The sequence below is a fragment of the Carassius auratus genome, chromosome 17 (genome assembly GCF_003368295.1).
Source record: "Carassius auratus strain Wakin chromosome 17, ASM336829v1, whole genome shotgun sequence".
In the NCBI taxonomy this organism is placed as follows: domain Eukaryota; kingdom Metazoa; phylum Chordata; class Actinopteri; order Cypriniformes; family Cyprinidae; genus Carassius; species Carassius auratus.
In genome coordinates, this window is record NC_039259.1 from 26,287,510 (window position 1) to 26,305,713 (window position 18,204).

The 18,204-nt window shown below is 36.0% G+C and overlaps 2 protein-coding genes across 4 annotated transcripts in view; one reads left to right on the forward strand and one right to left on the reverse strand.

The window, feature by feature from the left end:
• LOC113117767 (formin) overlaps positions 1-15,861 on the forward strand; it is a 35,988-nt gene extending 20,127 nt beyond the window's left edge. For all 3 annotated transcript variants that reach the window (XM_026286675.1, XM_026286676.1, XM_026286674.1), the window contains 12 exons: positions 38-125; positions 1,933-1,994; positions 3,413-3,501; positions 4,800-4,929; positions 5,803-5,949; positions 6,096-6,155; positions 6,740-6,860; positions 12,555-12,647; positions 13,316-13,367; positions 14,647-14,796; positions 15,058-15,139; positions 15,414-15,861. In XM_026286675.1, coding sequence (XP_026142460.1) covers positions 38-125; positions 1,933-1,994; positions 3,413-3,501; positions 4,800-4,929; positions 5,803-5,949; positions 6,096-6,155; positions 6,740-6,860; positions 12,555-12,647; positions 13,316-13,367; positions 14,647-14,796; positions 15,058-15,139; positions 15,414-15,446 — 1,107 coding nt within the window. In that variant the 3' untranslated portion in view covers positions 15,447-15,861. The remainder of the gene's footprint in view (positions 1-37; positions 126-1,932; positions 1,995-3,412; positions 3,502-4,799; positions 4,930-5,802; positions 5,950-6,095; positions 6,156-6,739; positions 6,861-12,554; positions 12,648-13,315; positions 13,368-14,646; positions 14,797-15,057; positions 15,140-15,413) is intronic.
• A 123-nt stretch (positions 15,862-15,984) lies between these two features.
• Positions 15,985-18,204, reverse strand: part of LOC113117821 (gremlin-1-like) — a 3,362-nt gene continuing 1,142 nt past the window's right edge. The window contains exon 2 of the mRNA XM_026286750.1: positions 15,985-17,832. Coding sequence (XP_026142535.1) covers positions 17,300-17,827 — 528 coding nt within the window. The 5' untranslated portion in view covers positions 17,828-17,832 and the 3' untranslated portion in view covers positions 15,985-17,299. The remainder of the gene's footprint in view (positions 17,833-18,204) is intronic.

Below are 18,204 nucleotides of genomic sequence, written 5' to 3' on the forward strand. Positions count from 1 at the left end.
GCATAAAGGTATGATGTTGTTCTCTCTTCTCTTGTAGATCATCAAGCTGCTGGATGGCAAGCGCTCTCAGGCCGTGGGAATATTAATATCCAGCCTCCACCTGGAGATGAAGGACATTCAGCAGGGTGAGATCTCAGGAAAATATCACTTATTTCATTTATGTTTTCATTTATGCATCATTTTGATTATAAAGTTTAACATCAGCTCAGCGGTGTAAGCAGATTATGAAAGTTCAATGTAAAGCCAAATCAAATAATGTTAAAACTAGCTCACAATTAAGTATGAACGCAGCTTATGAAAGTTGTTATTTTTATTTATTTATTTTACTGTATGTGTACGTTAAAAGTACCATTCCTGCAGCAAGAACTATTTTGAACTAAATGAAGATGAATGTCTTGGTTAATGTCTTGGTCTAGGCGTATGATGTGTTTATTGAACCAATCAGATAAGAGTAAATGAAGAGTCAGCGAGAGGCTCATTTGATTGGCTACAAGAGGAAGGTGGCCCCGCCCTCCCCCTCACGCTTGCAAATCTAAGTTAGTGAGAGAATCATGCCAAAATTGTAAGCGCAAAGAAAAGAAAGACGGAGCTGTACATATCGGATTATTTCGGGAAATTTTTGCCCCACATGCACAACAGCTCATTTAGACATTTGCAACAGTTAGTTTTTTTACACTAACAGATTGGTTCTATGCAGTCAATCTGTTTTGCAGTTCTTTAAACTGTTGTTTTCGCTTGCAAATCACCGTTCACAGGCTTGCAGTGCTTTTGACTGTCTTTTGGCGAAAGAAACGTGCCAAAAGTGTAAGCGCGGAAAAATGGAAGTCAGAAGCATGCAGATCATATTTATTTTGCTTTAGCATGAAGCTGCAGTTTCAAAATACATGAATTACACTTACAAGTAACAGTAAAATGCTGCAAATCATTTTTTCTTACGCTTGAAACGCGATTTACACCTTTACAAAGCTTCTCTTGCGCATGCAAATTAAATTTACGCTTACGGTCTTATGTACACTTCCGCAAATATTACCCTGCGTATGCAAATCTTTATGACGTCATTTTACCTTCATACTAAATCTGAATCAAATGATTCACGATAAAAGATGTTCCACAACATGAATCAAATGATCCGATCATTTTGCAATGCAGTGGTTTAACTGATTTGGAGCAAGGAGTAAAAGTTTGTATGTTGTGTAGCAAAGCACTAATCAAAAATAAATGGAAGCAACAAAAGTCATCTCATTCTGATGAAGCTATGGTTTTTAAAATGTCAAAATGTCAATTTTCTTTCAGTCAAAATGACTGTAGAGGTTACCAAAAATGTAAGGTTGCAAAAGAACAAACAAAACAAAAAACAAAAAAACTTTTTATATTAATAAATTAATTTAAATAAATCAACTATTATTTTTAGTAATATAAATAATAATAACAAATGAATATAACCATAGACCTCATCAGATTTAAATGAGTCTAGAGAGATACCAACACAGTCGGAGTCACATGATCAATCACACATTTACTCACTTTTGATTGGTCACTAGGAACAGAACAATCTGACAGATTTCTGCTTCATAAGTTGTTTATGTCCAGCGGACGCTTGCATAAGATGCTTAGACTAGGCTTAAAAGTTAGTCATTGATTATTTTATATACCACAGGTCACAACTTACATAAAACTGTAAACTGGTGTAATTTGAATCTGAATAGTAAGACTAGTAGGTCAGAATAGTTAATAATACACAGTCTTTACATGGTTAATGCACCTGGCCAGAGCTGAGAAAACACCCCAAAACCCAGAAATAAAGAGAAAGAAGCGTTTCAACACTACACCTGTGATGTAGAATGAAATGTAGATGTCTTTGCAGTTGTGGCTGTAGTAGACGGACAGATCTGGTGTTTATTACGAGGATGTGTTTGTGTGTGTGTATTGCAGCTGTTCTGACGGTGGATCATTCTGTGGTGGATCTGGAGACGATTGAAGCTTTATATGAGAACGTGAGTACATCAGGAAAGCTGAACCTTCACCAGATTAACACCGGACTTATTCTTTGTTTCTTTTCTACAGTCTGTGTTTTAACACCACCAGTGTGTGTGTGTGAGTGTTTGTGTGTGTGTGTGTGTGTGTGTGAGTGTTTGTGTGTGTGTGTGTGTGTGTGTGTGTGTGACTGTTTGTTTGTGTGTGTGTGTGCGTGTGTGTTTGTTTGTTTGTGTGTGTGTGCGTGTGTGCGTGCATGCGTGTGTGCGTGTGTGTTTGTTTGTGTGTGTGTGTGTGTGTGTGTGCGTGTGTGTTTGTTTGTGTGTGTGTGTGTGTGTGTGTGTGTGTGTGACTGTTTGTTTGTGTGTGTGCGTGTGTGCGTGTGTGTTTGTTTGTGTGTGTGTGTGCGTGTGTGCGTGCATGCGTGTGTGCGTGTGTGTTTGTTTGTGTGTGTGTGTGTGTGTGTGTGTGTGCGTGTGTGTTTGTTTGTGTGTGTGTGACTGTTTGTTTGTGTGTGTGCGTGTGTGTTTGTTTGTGTGTGTGTGACTGTTTGTTTGTGTGTGTGTTTGTTTGTGTGTGTGTGTGTGCGTGCATGCGTGTGTGCGTGTGTGTTTGTTTGTGTGTGTGTGACTGTTTGTGTGTGTGTGTGTATGTGTGCGTGTGTGTTTGTTTGTGTGTGTGTGTGTGCGTGCATGCGTGTGTGCGTGTGTGTTTGTTTGTGTGTGTGTGCGTGTGTGTTTGTTTGTGTGTGTGTGTGTGTATGTGTGCGTGTGTGTTTGTTTGTGTGTGTGTGTGCGTGCATGCGTGTGTGCGTGTGTGTTTGTTTGTGTGTGTGTGTGTGTGTGTGTGTGCGTGTGTGTTTGTTTGTGTGTGTGTGACTGTTTGTTTGTGTGTGTGCGTGTGTGTTTGTTTGTGTGTGTGTGTGTGTGTGTGTGCGTGTGTGTTTGTTTGTGTGTGTGTGTGTGTGTGTGTGCGTGTGTGTTTGTTTGTGTGTGTGTGTGTGTGTGTGCGTGTGTGTTTGTTTGTGTGTGTGTGTGTGTGTGTGTGTGTGTGCGTGTGTGTTTGTTTGTGTGTGTGTGTCTGTGTGCATGTGTGCATGTGCATGTGTGTTTGTGTGTGTGCGTGCGTGCATGTGTGTATGTGGGTGTGTGTGTGTGTGTGCTACAACTAAAGCCGGTTATATGTGTCTTAAAGGGATAGTTCACCCAAAAAAATATTCTGACTTAATTTGTTTAGTTTCTTTTTTTTTTTTGGCCTACATTGACTTTAATAGTATGGGGGAAAAAATACAGTTGGGGACCATCAAAAGATCCTCATCAACTTTAGTTTTCAATAAAAGCTGAATAATGAGTGTAATATTGTAATAAGTGAGTGATTTGAAGGCACAGGCTGCATGTTATGGTCCTGTAATGACTGCTTTTACTTCTGATGTTGACAGAGAGCTCAGCCGGATGAACTGGAGAAGATCAAGAAACATTACGAGACGTCTAAAGAAGACGAGGTGAAACTTCTGGATAAACCGGAGCTGTACGTCATCCAGTCGCTCTGATCTTTCTGATCGTGTGTCAGAGACCAAACATTAGGATAATATTCATTCATCACACAGTCCTGCGAAGAAGGCTTAGTATTAGTGCATCTGAGGAGGCTGAAATATCAATAAAAGCTTTCCATCGAGTAGTTCTGTCTTCTACAAGCCAGAAATTAGGATGTTCAAATTCTATGTATCTATCAGCTTTTAAATAACAAGAGCCATGAAATATCGAAAGCTTCAGTTTTAATGACCAAAAGAGTTCAGACTGTGAACTTACAATTAAACGTGAAATTTAGAAGTAAAAGAACTGAAACAGTAGGGTTAGTATTTTCTTTGTTAACAGGGTTAACATAGTTAACAAAAAAAAATATATATATATATATATTACTTCACAAAAAATTATACTGCATTTTTTTAAGGTTAGTGGTTGCAAGCTATTTATTTTAGTTACATTTAATAAAAAATGTGTTGAAAGTTGTTAGTTGGTCAACTAAATGTGTTTATTTAAATGTAGCTAAAAATAAATTGATTGCAACCTCTTACCTTAAAAAATGTAAATTCAGTGAATATTTCTTTGTGTTGAAATAAAATAAATATTAACTGAAATAAAATATAATAAAAACTAAAATCTATTTTTTTCGGCAACTTTTCAAATTTTTGCTTAGTTTAATTTGATGTACTAAATTAACTAAAGATACTGAAGTAAAAAGTAATAAATAAACATTTTAAAACAATTACAAAATTACAAAAATTAAAATGATTTAATAATATAATTTTTTATTTTTATTTTTACAATTTTCTAAAACTTGAATTAAACTTAACATGAAAGCAGAAAATGTACAAAATAAATTAAATCTAATTCAGAATCTTAAAAATGATGATAGTGCTGTACATCAATAATAGTAAAACAAACACTGAGTATAAAACATATTCCAGTAATTTTTTGTATTTTTCAAAAAGATGTTTGTTTAATATTATTTGTAGTGTACCAGACAAGATCTGGCCTCAGTAACACAACATCAGACTTGGGATGATTAAATAAGACTTTATTATCACAGTAAAGGCCTCTCTGAATGTCAGGTGTGTCAGGGGGTTGTTTTTAACGAACTGAAGGCTGAGAGATGAGCTCTCACGCACTGCACGAAGCTCTCCTGTAAACCCATCAGCCAGCTGTGTGTGACCTTTGACCCTCGCTGCAGTGAGTCAAACAGGAGCGCAGCGCTAATATTCAGCTTAATCACACGTACTTGTGTCCGTGAGAAGGCTGTTTGATCTCTGTCCTCTTCCTGCGCAGATTCCTGTACGAACTCTCGCAGATTCCCGACTTCGCCCGCCGCGCGCACTGCATCATATTCCAGTCTGTGTTCGTGGACTCCATATCATCCGTCCATCAGAAGGTGGACATCATCTCTGCTGTGAGCAAGGTACAAGAAAGATCTGAAACCACTTCTATTTTTCTATAAATCTGCATTATACAACCAGTGTAACTAGAATACTTCTTCCCTCAATGCAAAGCACTCAATTTGACTCCATTTACTAAATCAAGTGACGAACCAGTGACAAATCAACAAAAAGCAACAGCAAACATTTTTTTTAATGCATTATTTCATCAACTGCCAAATGATTCAATCTTTTCTTTTAATTTCAGGATTAAAAAATGCTAAATAATTAAATTGGAAATTAAATTAATGTGCAATATGCAACCAGATATGCAATCAATGACATGATGTATTATTATATACATATATTTTATTTTACTTTCCATTTCCAGAGTAAGAAACCAGTGTTTCTGACTTGTTGTTTTATTGGACTTTCCAAAAATTAAGTAATTAGCTTTTATTTAATAAAAAAAAAAAAAAAAAAAAAATGAAATCAGAAATAAAAAACTTTATTTAAAAAAATATATACATTTATATAAATATAAATAAATAAATAAATAAATATATATATATATATATATATATTTATATATATAATATATATATATATATATTATATATATAAATATATATATATATATATATATATATATATTTTTTTTTTATATATTTTTTTTTTTTTTTACGTCTTTTAACACATAACAGATTATGTTTGCATGAATATTTAAATACTGTGATTATGTGTCATAAATGTTCATAACCAGAAAGCGAGCAGAGAAAACCAACAAATAATGATCATTTTTGATGTTTAATTACTGGAGCATTGAGATCGTTAGACGAGGTCTATTTTTGTGAAAACCTGAAATTCAACCAAAGTTGACATATTTTCACGGCTCACAGATGTAAGTGTCTTTCCAGACTTTTCTTGAGAATGACAGCGTGAGGGACGTGATCGGCCTCATCCTGGCGTTTGGGAACTACATGAACGGAGGAAACCGAACCCGAGGACAAGCAGACGGATTCGGACTGGACATTCTGCCTAAATTAAAAGACGTCAAGAGCAGGGTACGCAAATAATAGTAACACTCATTGTAAAGTGTTACCAAAATAACACTCATGTCTACAGTCAGTTCTATTCTAAATCTCTAGTAGCTGAGCTGAACTTGGTTAAGATTTGATTGGTCACTGCTAACGAGCTCGTTTCCCATCAGGACAACCGTATGAGTCTGGTGGATTATGTGGTGTCATACTACCTGCGAAACATGGACGAGGTACAGCTGTTTTTATTTGATTCCCGTTCACTAAAATAATTTTTGATCGTATTTCACTGCATTCCAGATTGCTTTCACTAGCAGATATATGTTCTCGTTTTAAGCAGAAACTCATTTCATTTTCAGTTTCTCATAAAACAATCTCTTTGTATTTGATCTTTATGCATTTTAAGTAAATGTATCTTAATTTAAGAATGTTTAGATATTAGTGTTGTGAAAATGACAAAAATCTAGAGTTACAAGCTGAAAGTTTCTCTTTCTTTTCTTTTCTTTCGGACAGATTAGCTATGTTTTCATGCTAACTTGCGAATTAAATTTATGCGCAAAATTGTAATATCGCATAAAACAGTTTGCGAATAAAACACAGTTGATGCGCATTAATTTGATTTGAATTTATTCAGTAATGTCAATTATATGCATGTTTATATGTACATTTATCCTAATTAAGCGCACATGTTGTTTTATGCGCATTTTTAGGATTTTTTGCGCCATCCAGCATCTTTTCATGCGATATCCCAATATGTGCATTACAATAGGTGGATGGAAACTAAGCTTTTGTGTTGTTGTTGTTGTTGTTGATTCAGAACGCAGGAACAGAGAAGAGCGTTTTCCCGCTTCCCGAACCTCAGGATCTCTTCCAAGCTGCTCAGGTCAAGTTTGAAGATCTCGCAAAAGACCTTCGCAAGTTAAAGAAGGAGCTGACAGGTATGAATCTCACTCGTTTGTCTGTGGTGTTGTGCTTATCTAACGCTGAAGATAAACGACAGCATCTCACATTGGAAAACTGTAGTCGTCCTTAAAATGTGACCATTAAATGGAAAAGATGTTAATAGTGACCTTCGTCCCAGTGAATCGGTTTAGTGAACTGATTCACAGATTGATTAAGTGCCTCCTCTCAGGTTACTTTGTCCGTATGTGGCACAAGATGATTCACTGAATCATTCGTTCAGATGATTCATTAAAAAATATAGAGTCAACTTGAACAACAGATTCGTTCCGGTGACTCTTTTGAATCTATTCACTAAACAGAGTAGTTCAGATTGGTTCATTGACTCTTCTTGGGTTACTTTGTCAATATGTGACGCAAAGTGAGTCACTGAGTCATTCATTCAAACGATTCATTGAAAAAAACAGTTTCACCCAGAAGAGATGCATAAAAATGGTCCAAAAATGATTAGTTTTTTAGTTGATTCTATTTATTTTTTTTGTGCAAATGCTAAAGACTGTCAAATCTTAAAATTTAACTAGAATTAAAAGTTAGTGAACTAACTTTGATGTTGGCTTGGCCATCTTGGCCATGGAGCAAAAGAGCCAAAGTACTTGTGTGCCCAACATTGAGTTGCCCCGCTGCAAAATTAATACACATAATAATGCCATAAAAAAATACACCTGCAACAGTCTTTTTCCATGCTCCCTTGCTGTTTTCTTTTTTTAATAAAAAGCCTGGGCTATGATAACAGCTATGACAGGGTTGTCTAGCTGGATGTGAAATAAGTCATGCCTATTTTTCTCGTGTATGTATTTCACAGTCCTGCCACCGTCACGTTGTGGGCAACGACACACAAGATTACTGAAACAATGCATTTTAAATCAAGGAGATCATAAGTGGTCCAAGCACAATGGTTTGTATAGATGATGCAGTTACACACTGTTTAAAATTGTTTAATTTGTACTGTATGTTCATTCTATTTATTTATTTGTGCTATTTACATAATGTTTACTTTTTTTAAGTTTGTTTTTGTTAATGTAAAATAGCACTGCATAGTCTTCACTGTAAGATAAAATACACAATCAAACCAAAATGTATTCAGACACCTTCAACATTTCTCACATAATCACAGTTTATTTGCTGTAGTTTAGAAACTGGTAATAATATATGACAATAACTCAGAACAAATTCATCTTGATAATTTCGGATAACTTTGATAAAAAGATATGTAATGGAATCAACCAAAACTTCAGACTGTCAGTATGACAATATTTACACAACTATCAATACTTTGTTGAACAGTTACCAAGCAAGAAATGCTTAATTTGGTTCAGTCTGTGGTGTGAAAAGGTTGCATTAACAATTAAAGAAAGAAACACTTAAGCAAAACATGGGCAGGTCCTTAATTATTATTTTTTTAAATCAATTTCACTGGTAGCCTACTGTATGAAGAATTAGTGGGTATAATATTTCACAGATCACTATTTTGCCATACTCACTTACATAAATGAACTAGTGGCCTGCACCCACTAGTAAAACAATTCTATCTTATTTTTGGATTGACTTTGGATAAATTCTTGTACTACAAGGTAATTCAGTCAAGAGCAGTGAGTGATTTACTTTCATTTTCATACATTAAAGACTCTGACAGCAGAGCTAGTAAATTAGGCGCGGTCCCTTTAAGAGACAAACGCATCCATTATGATGATACACATCCGATTTTTTTTTTTTGCAAATCTTTACTTTCACTTAAGACATAACCACATACTTATTCGAACACACTTTCCAACACGGGTATTTCGACATATTTTGTATGTATTTGTTGTCGGTACAAAAGCAAGAAGACTTTGAGACGCGTCTCTGCTTGCTCCCTGAACAACACCGCGCTGCTGAATTGAGCTCTTTTGCTTTTCGCTCTTTTTTCTGTTTATTTAAACTGCGATTTGAATTTGTTCGTTCAGGTCCAGGAGGAAGTGAACGTCCTGAACGACAGCTCTGTTCAGTGTTGCTGTCCCTGTCCGCGATACGCGCGGCTCTCTCTCGTGCACACGCGCCATCAGCTGCTCAGTTCAGTTTCCCGCAGCGCGGGGCTGAAGCCAACTTGATGTGTTGAATGCTCGGAGCACGTTATAAAACGTATTCTTAAAATACACATTTCTGTTTTAATAAATGGTCATATTAAATCATAGCATAACACATAAGTAGGTACAAAAATAATCAGTGATGCATGCGACCCTTTTGGTCTCAGTGTAGCTCCCTGCTTTACCATGTTATGCAACGCTGAGCAATTGCTGCGACGTTAAGCCTGACAGAGAAATCTCACAAGCACATATAAACACTCATTTTCATATGTGTAATATATTCTTCTAATTGTTTTGTGCCGTTTCGCTGCAGTGTTTTAATGTGAAAGGCTGTAAATGTGTACTTCAAGTGTTCAGAGGAATACATCCCGAGCTCATCTGTGACGTTCAGCATGATGATTCAGTTAGAAACCAGCTAAGACCAGCGTGACAGTGGCCAAAACTACTTTAAAACCATATAATATATTATTCTAATTGTTTTGTGCCGTTTCGCTGCAGTGTTTTAATGCGAAAGGCTGTAAATTCTCTGTGGACTTCAAGTGTTCAGAGAAATACATCGCCAGCTCGCGAGCAGTTGGCTGCCGCGAATATATAATGTTATTACTTTAAACAGTTCAGAAACATCTGAATTTAGCTCTTGGTGTGCTCTAACGTGTGGATTGCGTGTAATCGCGTTTTTAAAAGGTCTTAAATAAGAATGAATTCGCTAGTTCTCGGCTCCGTGTAGACAGCCTGGGCTGAGCAGCAGTATTTTTAACCAGTTTAAAAGTGAAACGAAACCCGACTCCGCCCCTAAATGTCATTGCAACTGTAGGGGCGCAATTTTTCTCAGACAATGTAAGTCTATGGGTAATGAATTTTGACATTTAAAAATTAATAAAAAAAAAACTTTAAGTCTGATCACTCTGAAAAGATATAGCAACCAGCACCGCTCTATCCCGCAGGTGTCTGCCGAGTTTGGGGCTTGTGGCTTTAAAGCCCTAGGAGGAGTAGCGTTCAGAATTTCTGTCAGAAAAATAATAATAAGAAAAAAAAGAAGAAGTTTAAATAGCATAACAGTATGTTGGCTTGTTGCCAAGCCAACATAATTACATAAAAAAATAAAATTACTGTTTTGTGTTCAGGGGGTTACAATTGAATCCAATCATTAAAAATGAAAACAGAAAACAGAATTGAAATATTAAATAATGTAAGTAATGATGCTGAAAGTACAGCTGCACATCACAGAAATACATTACACTTTAACACCGATTCACACAGAGAACAGTTATTTTAAATTCTAATAATATTTCACAGTTTTTACTCTATTTCTTAATTAAATAAATGCAGACTTGAGCAGAAGAATCTTCTATCAAAAACATTAAAAAAAATAGTAGTGTAAAAAAACGGTAATGTATATCATAATTAATTCAGATAAATGCATTGATCAGATGCATCTTAGCTTGAATTCTAGCATTAAATAAAATAGTTTTCTAAAGTATTTTCTCTTTTCTGTATTGAGCGTACTCTATACAGCGTTTAAAAGCTGAAGTAAGGTTAATAGTTGAGACAAACTAAAGTATTAATCACGGCCGGAGAGGAACATGAACCCATATGTTCTGTCTTGGGTCATCACTGCTCTTTTGATTATTCTGCTGGTGGACAACCGCAATTACAAAAACAAAACAAAAACAAAACCCCACTAACAGCTTCATGCACAGAGAACACAGGAATATCCAGGCAACTTTGGGCAAAATAATGAAAACACAAAAGAGACCAAAAAGACTTCAGAGACCAAAAGCACAGCTGTTTTTCTTACATTTTAATGACAAAAGACAAACATCATCGCATGAGTAATGGCTATCAAAGGATAACAGCTTTACTCAGTTTACTCACACGTCTGAGTTCTAAACGATGCAGTGTTAGTGTGTGGATGTCTGAAACTCGTATGAGTCTGGAGGGTTCGATAACCAGCTGTCGGCGTTCTACAAGCTCCAGCGTTGGGTACAGTGATACCATTCAAAAAGTCCAGTTTTTAATGTATTAGGAACATTAGAGGAACATTATTTTCTATCAGTTTGAAAACATCATGAAAAAACACAAAATCTGAATGTTTTCCTCACATTTAAAACACCTGTTTGTTACATTTAAAGAATGTTTCTTCTTGGTCATGCGAATGTTAGACGTACGTTCCGTTTCATCATTTTGAAAACGTTATGAAAAAGTTACATTTGAATATTATCTCTAATGTTTAGAACACTGTTGTTTTTTTGTATCTAAGGACTGTTGGTTCTTGGTTATGCAAACATTTAAAGAACGTTCCATTTTGTTATTTTCACAACGTTATGAGTATGTTACATTTAAATGTTCTCTCAACATTTAAAACAACAATTTTTACATTCTTTTAAGCATGTTGTTTTTAGTGGTTGCCAACGTTAGAGTAAAATTCCATTATATCATTTAAAAAACATTTAGTTTGACTTTTATTTGATTGGTTATTTGAACGTTGTGCAAACATTTAATTTCATCAAAATGTCCCTTTTTTAATGTATTATTATATCTCTCGTAGTTATGCGTATGTATGACAAACATTCCATTTTATTGTTTATTTTCCATTTACTTGTATATTTGAAAACTTTATGAGAACGTAACATTTGAATGTTCTCTCACATTAAAACACCAGTTTTTTTTATGTTTAAGGAATATTATTTCTTGGTTATACAAATGTTAGAGTAAAATTCCATTCTATCATTTTGAAAACTTTTGAGTTTTCAAAATGTAATTAAATTAAAAATATTAACCAAAAAATATAATAATATATCAGTGATTCTACAATAACCCTGACAAATGTACAGTTGAATTGTTCACAGCAAGACTGATAAAATGCATTAAAAAAACTGATCAATCAGTTGCAAATGCCTTTTTGTAGAAGTATGTGGTTTATATAAAAACAAAGCTTTATAAAAATCCATATTACAGCAATGAACTACACATGCAGGTATTTACTAGATTCATTAATGCTAAACATATGCCTGTGTTCATGTTTGGAGGGGGGAGAACGGAGCTGTTGAGTGATTTCTGTCTGTTTGTGTGAAGCACAACAGAGACTCAGAGGAGCACAAACAACACAAACGAACAGCGGCTCAAACTCCATCCACATCTGTGCTGCTTCAGAGATCAGTCTCTTACAAGACAGTTGTGTCATCATGTGACATTTACAGCTCAGCTGATTGGCTCAAAGATGCGAAGCATGCACTGAGATGATGATGATGTGGTGTCAGACAGATATCATAATGAGCTGCATACTCTGAAATCATTAGGAAACTCATAAACGAGTTTCATGTTTGACACCAGAACAGTCGGTCCGGAAATCAAAAGCATTCTTGCTCTGGTTCCGTTGAATTCGCTCCAGAAGCGTCTTTGATGCTCATCTGTTTGAGATGAGATTCACACACCTCCTCATGTTTCTCGTTTCACTCGTTTATGGATGTGCTGGTAACGTGATATGCAGAAGTCACCTGCACTTAATTAATTCACCACCTTGCTGCCAACATTCAGCAGCCCATCAGTTCACAATATAATATAATTCCCGTAATATGTAGTTAGTATATTCATGTGTTTGTCCTGCAGCGTGTGTGAAGGAGGTCGAGCAGGTGTGTGAAAACTCCTCTGAGGAACACCTACAGCCCTTTAAGGACAAGATGGAGACCTTCGTCAGCACCGGTGAGTCCCAAAAACATCACCTTCACCTGTTGGGCTCTGGGACACAGAACAGATAGGTATTTATTCCTACAACATGTTTATTCGTTCCTACGACTTATTCATTTGTGGCCACTCTTCATGTTTCATTAATTTTGTTCCTTAACTCATGATTTAACTAAAATAAGTGAACGAATTAATAAATCAAATTAATTCTTAGTTCATGGCTATAAATCTTTAATTTCCCTTCCTGCATGTTTACCACGGTAAGAGATGCGAGAACAGTGATTAAATGTGAATAACAATAAATAAACCTGCGAAATTACAGGTTTAGAGAGTGAGGATGTAGGTTTTCAAGACCTGGCACAAAATGGGATGATTTAAGGAGAATGTATAGCCTATTTAAGTAACAAGCTTCATGGAAAGGAAAGGATGACAACACGCATTCTGTCTCTTTCCTTTATTTTACAAAAGCACAAATCTGCTGTTTTTATTGTAAGTGTGTAAAAATAAAACTAAACACTTTTGCGCACACAATTCAAACTTCCTTCAAGGTATGTTCACATGAAATGATGTAATTTTGTAGTATTTTTCTAATGGTTTCCTTGAGGATCCGGGGTGTTTTTCTGGTGAGAAGCAGGTTAATCTGAGGAAGAAGGGATTGAGAAGTTGTGATGTGTTTTGATTGACAGCTCAAACGGAGTACGAGACTGAAGACGAGCAGCTGCAGGAGGCTCAGAAGAGGTGAGAAACTTCAGAAAGCAGAATAATGTGATGATTTGCTGCTCCAGAAACATTTCTGATGTTGAGAATGTTAATATTTTGTGGAAACCGAGATGCATTTAATTGTTCATGATGCACAGATGAACAGAAAGTGGAGTGTGTGTGTGTGTGTGTGTGAATCTGTGTTCTGTGTGAGGAGCAGGTGTGTGTGATGCTCTTCTGTCTGCAGACTCGCTCTTATCGTGTGTGTTCACAAACACTGTTTGTGCTGATTTATGTTCAAGCCGTCCGCCGCAAAATATCTGGAACTTTTCATAGAGCGGAAAAGGACAAACAAAGCATATTGATTATTTTTCCTTGTTTAGATTTGAGAGTTTTTTTGTAACCTGAAACAAAACAAAGTGACACGCACACACACACACACACACACACACACACACGCACACACACGTGTATAAACTGCAGATGTGTACGTGATAATGAAGGTGTTGAATTGGCCAGTATTGATCAGAAGTGTGGCTTCTCCTCTGGTTAATCGCTGGGACTCGGATCGCAGGAGCAGCAGTCAGGATCTTCGTTAAAGTGACACGGCCGTCCACATGTGTCCTTTAAACACTCGTCCTCAACACCATCAGCACTGTGATCTGACAAACCAACCGCTATTAAACATGAGGACAAGCCCCGAACAAACCGCTCTTAAAGTAACGTTCCTGGAACATTCTTTCTAACGTATTAAATTAAATTAAATTAAATTAAATTAAATTAAATTAAATTAAATTAAATTAAATTAAATTAAATTAAATTTTATTTTATTTTATTTTATTTTATTTTATTTTATTTTATTTTATTTTATTTATGTCCTGGTTTCAGGAGTGATGAATCTTGTATTTAATTTAATTTATTTATTAATTAATTAATTAATTTATTATTATTATTTTTATTTATGTCCTGCTGTCAGGAGTGATGAATCTCGTATTTTAATGAATTTTTTTATTTAATCTAGCATTATTTATTTTCATTTTTTATTTTAATTTATTTAATTTTATTATTTTCAGTTTGTGACCACTCTAATATATTTGTCCTGCCACCAGGAGGCTGATGAATCTAGTTTATTTTCATTTATATTTACACCATTTTATTGTTCAGTTTGTGAGCGCTGTAATATATTCGTTTCTCCTGGGTTCATGTCATGTGTGTGATCTGTCCCGATCATTAATCTCGGCCGCTGAGAGGGTTTTTCTGTCACTAATGGCACATTGTGTTCAAGTTTCTGTCTCTGACTTCTCATGTTGTCTCGTAGCTTCCAGGACATGGTGAAGTACTTCGGGCTCAAACCCAAGTCTGGAGAGAAGGAGGTTTCTCCAAACTACGTCTTCATGCTGTGGTACGAGTTCTGCAATGATTTCAAGAGCACCTGGAACCGGGAGAATAAAAACATCTTCAAAGAGAGGTGAGGACCATCCGTCTCACAGACGCTCGCCGAGTCTGAAGTGAAGAGATTTAGAGAAGTGGAGTTTATTTTTTTTTTGTTTCTCGGTAGTGTTTTCTCATCTCAAGCATAAATCTAACAAACTTTAGTGAAGTTTAAACATGAAAACAGCTTGTTTAACAGGAAATGTTGACATGCTGCTTTAAAAAAAATCAGAAGAAGAAACTCGGAAATGAATGACAGAGTTATATTTTGGTTAAATGTTGTGCTTTTTCGTTTTAGACTGAAAGAAGCTCAGCAAACCGTGCAGAAAATCACAGCCGAGAAGAAAGTGGAGACGAAGAAGACCAACGAAAACAGTCTGGTGAGAAAAGATGACAAATACTGTAGAATAAAATAACTTCTGTGACCAATCAAACATATAATAGATGCATTTTATGTGCTATTTTTGACCGTTTTATGTGCTATTTTTGTGCTAAACTATTTATTCATTTATTTATTTTACCTAGTGCTTTTTTTACTCTTTTAGATCTTCATTTTATGCTTCATATCAATCGATCGGATCGATTCTCGTGAATGCACGAGCTGATCAAACATGCTTTGGATAAATGCATTAATTCTCATGTTCTCTTTGACAGAAAGAGCGACTGCGGAAGAAAGAAGCCGGCTGAAACGAATGGTGAAGAAACATCAGTAATATCTAATCATCAAACATGGTCTGAAATCAGAAGATGGTTATTATCTGTCTCGGTGTGTCACCACGTTCTCCTTTCGCCTGAATGAAACTTGATGAAGCACTTTTACACTCCTCCTCCTCACTGGTGAAGCCTATGCAAATACCAAATCATATCCATGCATTGAGGAACGAATCATATTATTATTATTATAACAACATCTGATGCTGTTAAAGTCAAAGCCCTGTTTATTCACAGAATTGAGGATGTCAGGAAGTTGATTCATGTGTAATGAATTCTGTAATTTATCCAGTTATTTCGTGAAACAGTTATTTCAGTGTCAGATTTTATCGTCGTTTTCTGTGACTTTTATTAGGTGCAATAAATGTTTTGGACATCAGCATCTACCAAACATGTCTTCTCATTTCTTTGCATTGTATTTTTGGTGTATCATTAGAAATATTTACATTCAGATCATTTGATTTGTTTCATTTGTTTTCATCTTCATACAAGCATGCATACACAACATGTGATCACTCGCTCTTCACAACTAACTCCATATAATCTTTATGACTGATATTATAAATAGAGGAATAGCAGAAAGAAACTCAGCAGAAAGATGAAGAACAGTGTCTTATTAAATAAAGTCGTTCCACATAGTGGAAACTATCAGTCAGATTTAAACGCTCTAGATTTGGAGATGAATGAAGCTGACAGACTCGTACTCGGAGGGATCTGGAAGTTCTTCAGCATATAAACAATATGTGCAGTCATGATTTCTCATTAAAAATGCATTGAAATTATTAGGATTTTGACCAGTGAAATCAATACAATGTGAGGTCCTTGACCATTTGTAAATGCTTTTTTTTTTTACTGGTTCTCAGTAATTGTGTAGTTAAACTTTGTTTATAAAAGTACAAATACTTTGAATCATGCATCTCTCAATTAATTAGCTCAAAACATGAACGTTGAATCATTAACTAATATTTACATGTTAAAAACACGAATTTTAGATTAAATATGACACTTTTTATGTCAAATAGGCACATGCACTACTAATAAAAATTTGTATTAGGATTTTTTTATATTTAAAACAATAGTACAAAATGAATACAAAATCATTTCTGTGACCAATCAAATGAATGCCTTTCTTTTCGTTTCTTCTCTTTTTTTTACCCTTTTAGTTCCTTTTTTCTGCTGTTAGTTTATACATTTATAGGCTAAATATTGCATGCATCTCTCAAAAATCTGCATTTAATCATAAAGAAAAATATTTAAATGCTTTGTAAAGTTTTTGATTTAGAATGACACTTTATTTGTGAACAATCCACATGCACTGCTAGTCAAGATTTTAGGTGCTTTCTGACTATTTTTATCTATCTATCTATCTATTACAGCTGTTCAATAATACTACAGTTAAACTTTTGTTAGAAGCACAAAAACTGCATGCATCTCTCAATAAAAGAGCTCAGAAAACTGCATGTTGAATCATAAAAGAATATTTACATGTTTAAAACTCTAGTTTTAATTTTTGTCCATCTTTAGATTTTATTTTATTTTATTGGAGTTCAATAATCCTGCAGTTAAACTTGTTTTTACAAATAATGCGTGCATCTCTTATTTAAAGAGCTCATAAAACTGCACGTGTATTAATTATTCAAAACTTTGGTTTTAGATTCAGTTTCGCACTATAGTCAAAATTTGGACACATTTGACTGTTTTCGCGCTCTTAAAGACCTTGGTGCCAGATCATAGTTGGTTTGCAGGCGGATATAAATGGTGATGTTTATGTAGTGTGTGACGCTGACAGACGCGTCTCTTCCGTGTGTTCTGACGCGTCGCTCTCGTGTCTAGTCCAGCTCGATGGAGACGCAGCGGCACTGTTTGACGCGCTGCACGCGCTTCTTCCGCGTCGGCGGCTGCTGGTCAGGACAGTTGAGGGTGAAGGTCATGGTGGTGAAGCGCTTGGGCTTGCAGAACGAGCACGACTGGAACGCGCCCTCCTCTCTGCGCACGTGCCTCGGGATGTAGAAGGAGTTGCACTGTCCGTAGCAGAAGCGGTTGATGATGGTGCGGCTGACGCAGCCCTCCTCGTGGATGGTCTGTTTGAGCGGCTGAGTCTTGCACCAGTCCCGCTTCAGGTAGCGGCGCTCGGTGACGTGCAGAGCCTCCTGACTGGACTCCAGAATCTCCTCCGAGCCGCTGCTCCTGCCTCCGGGGCCCGGACCCGGTGCCGGGGCCGCCTCCTGCTGCTGCTGGTTGTTCTTGTCCGGGTGAGGAATCGCGCCTCGGTTCCGCTTGGATTTGGCGGGACTCGACAGAAGAAGAACCCAGATGAAGAGCGTCGCGAGCGCGATCCGAGCGGAGGATGACATCATCGACACTGGAGAGAAAAATATTCATGGTAACACTTTATATTAAGATGTCTTTGTTACATGCACTTACTGTTATCATAACGATAAACTATGCATAATTGCATGCAATCCTAACCCTCATGTACAGGCAGACTGAAAATAATAATTACAGTGTAACAAAAGACACCTTAAAATAAAGTGTAACCACATTCTCAAACAGATTGATGAAAACTGAATGTATGTATATCCAGCTGTTTTTTTTTTTTTTTTTTTTTTGGTTATACAGTCAAACGAAAATATTTATTTGGACACCTTTAACATTTCTCACATTATCTCAGTTTATTCGCTTCAGGTAATAAACTATGAGAAGAACTCATTCATCTTGATGATGTCAGATAACT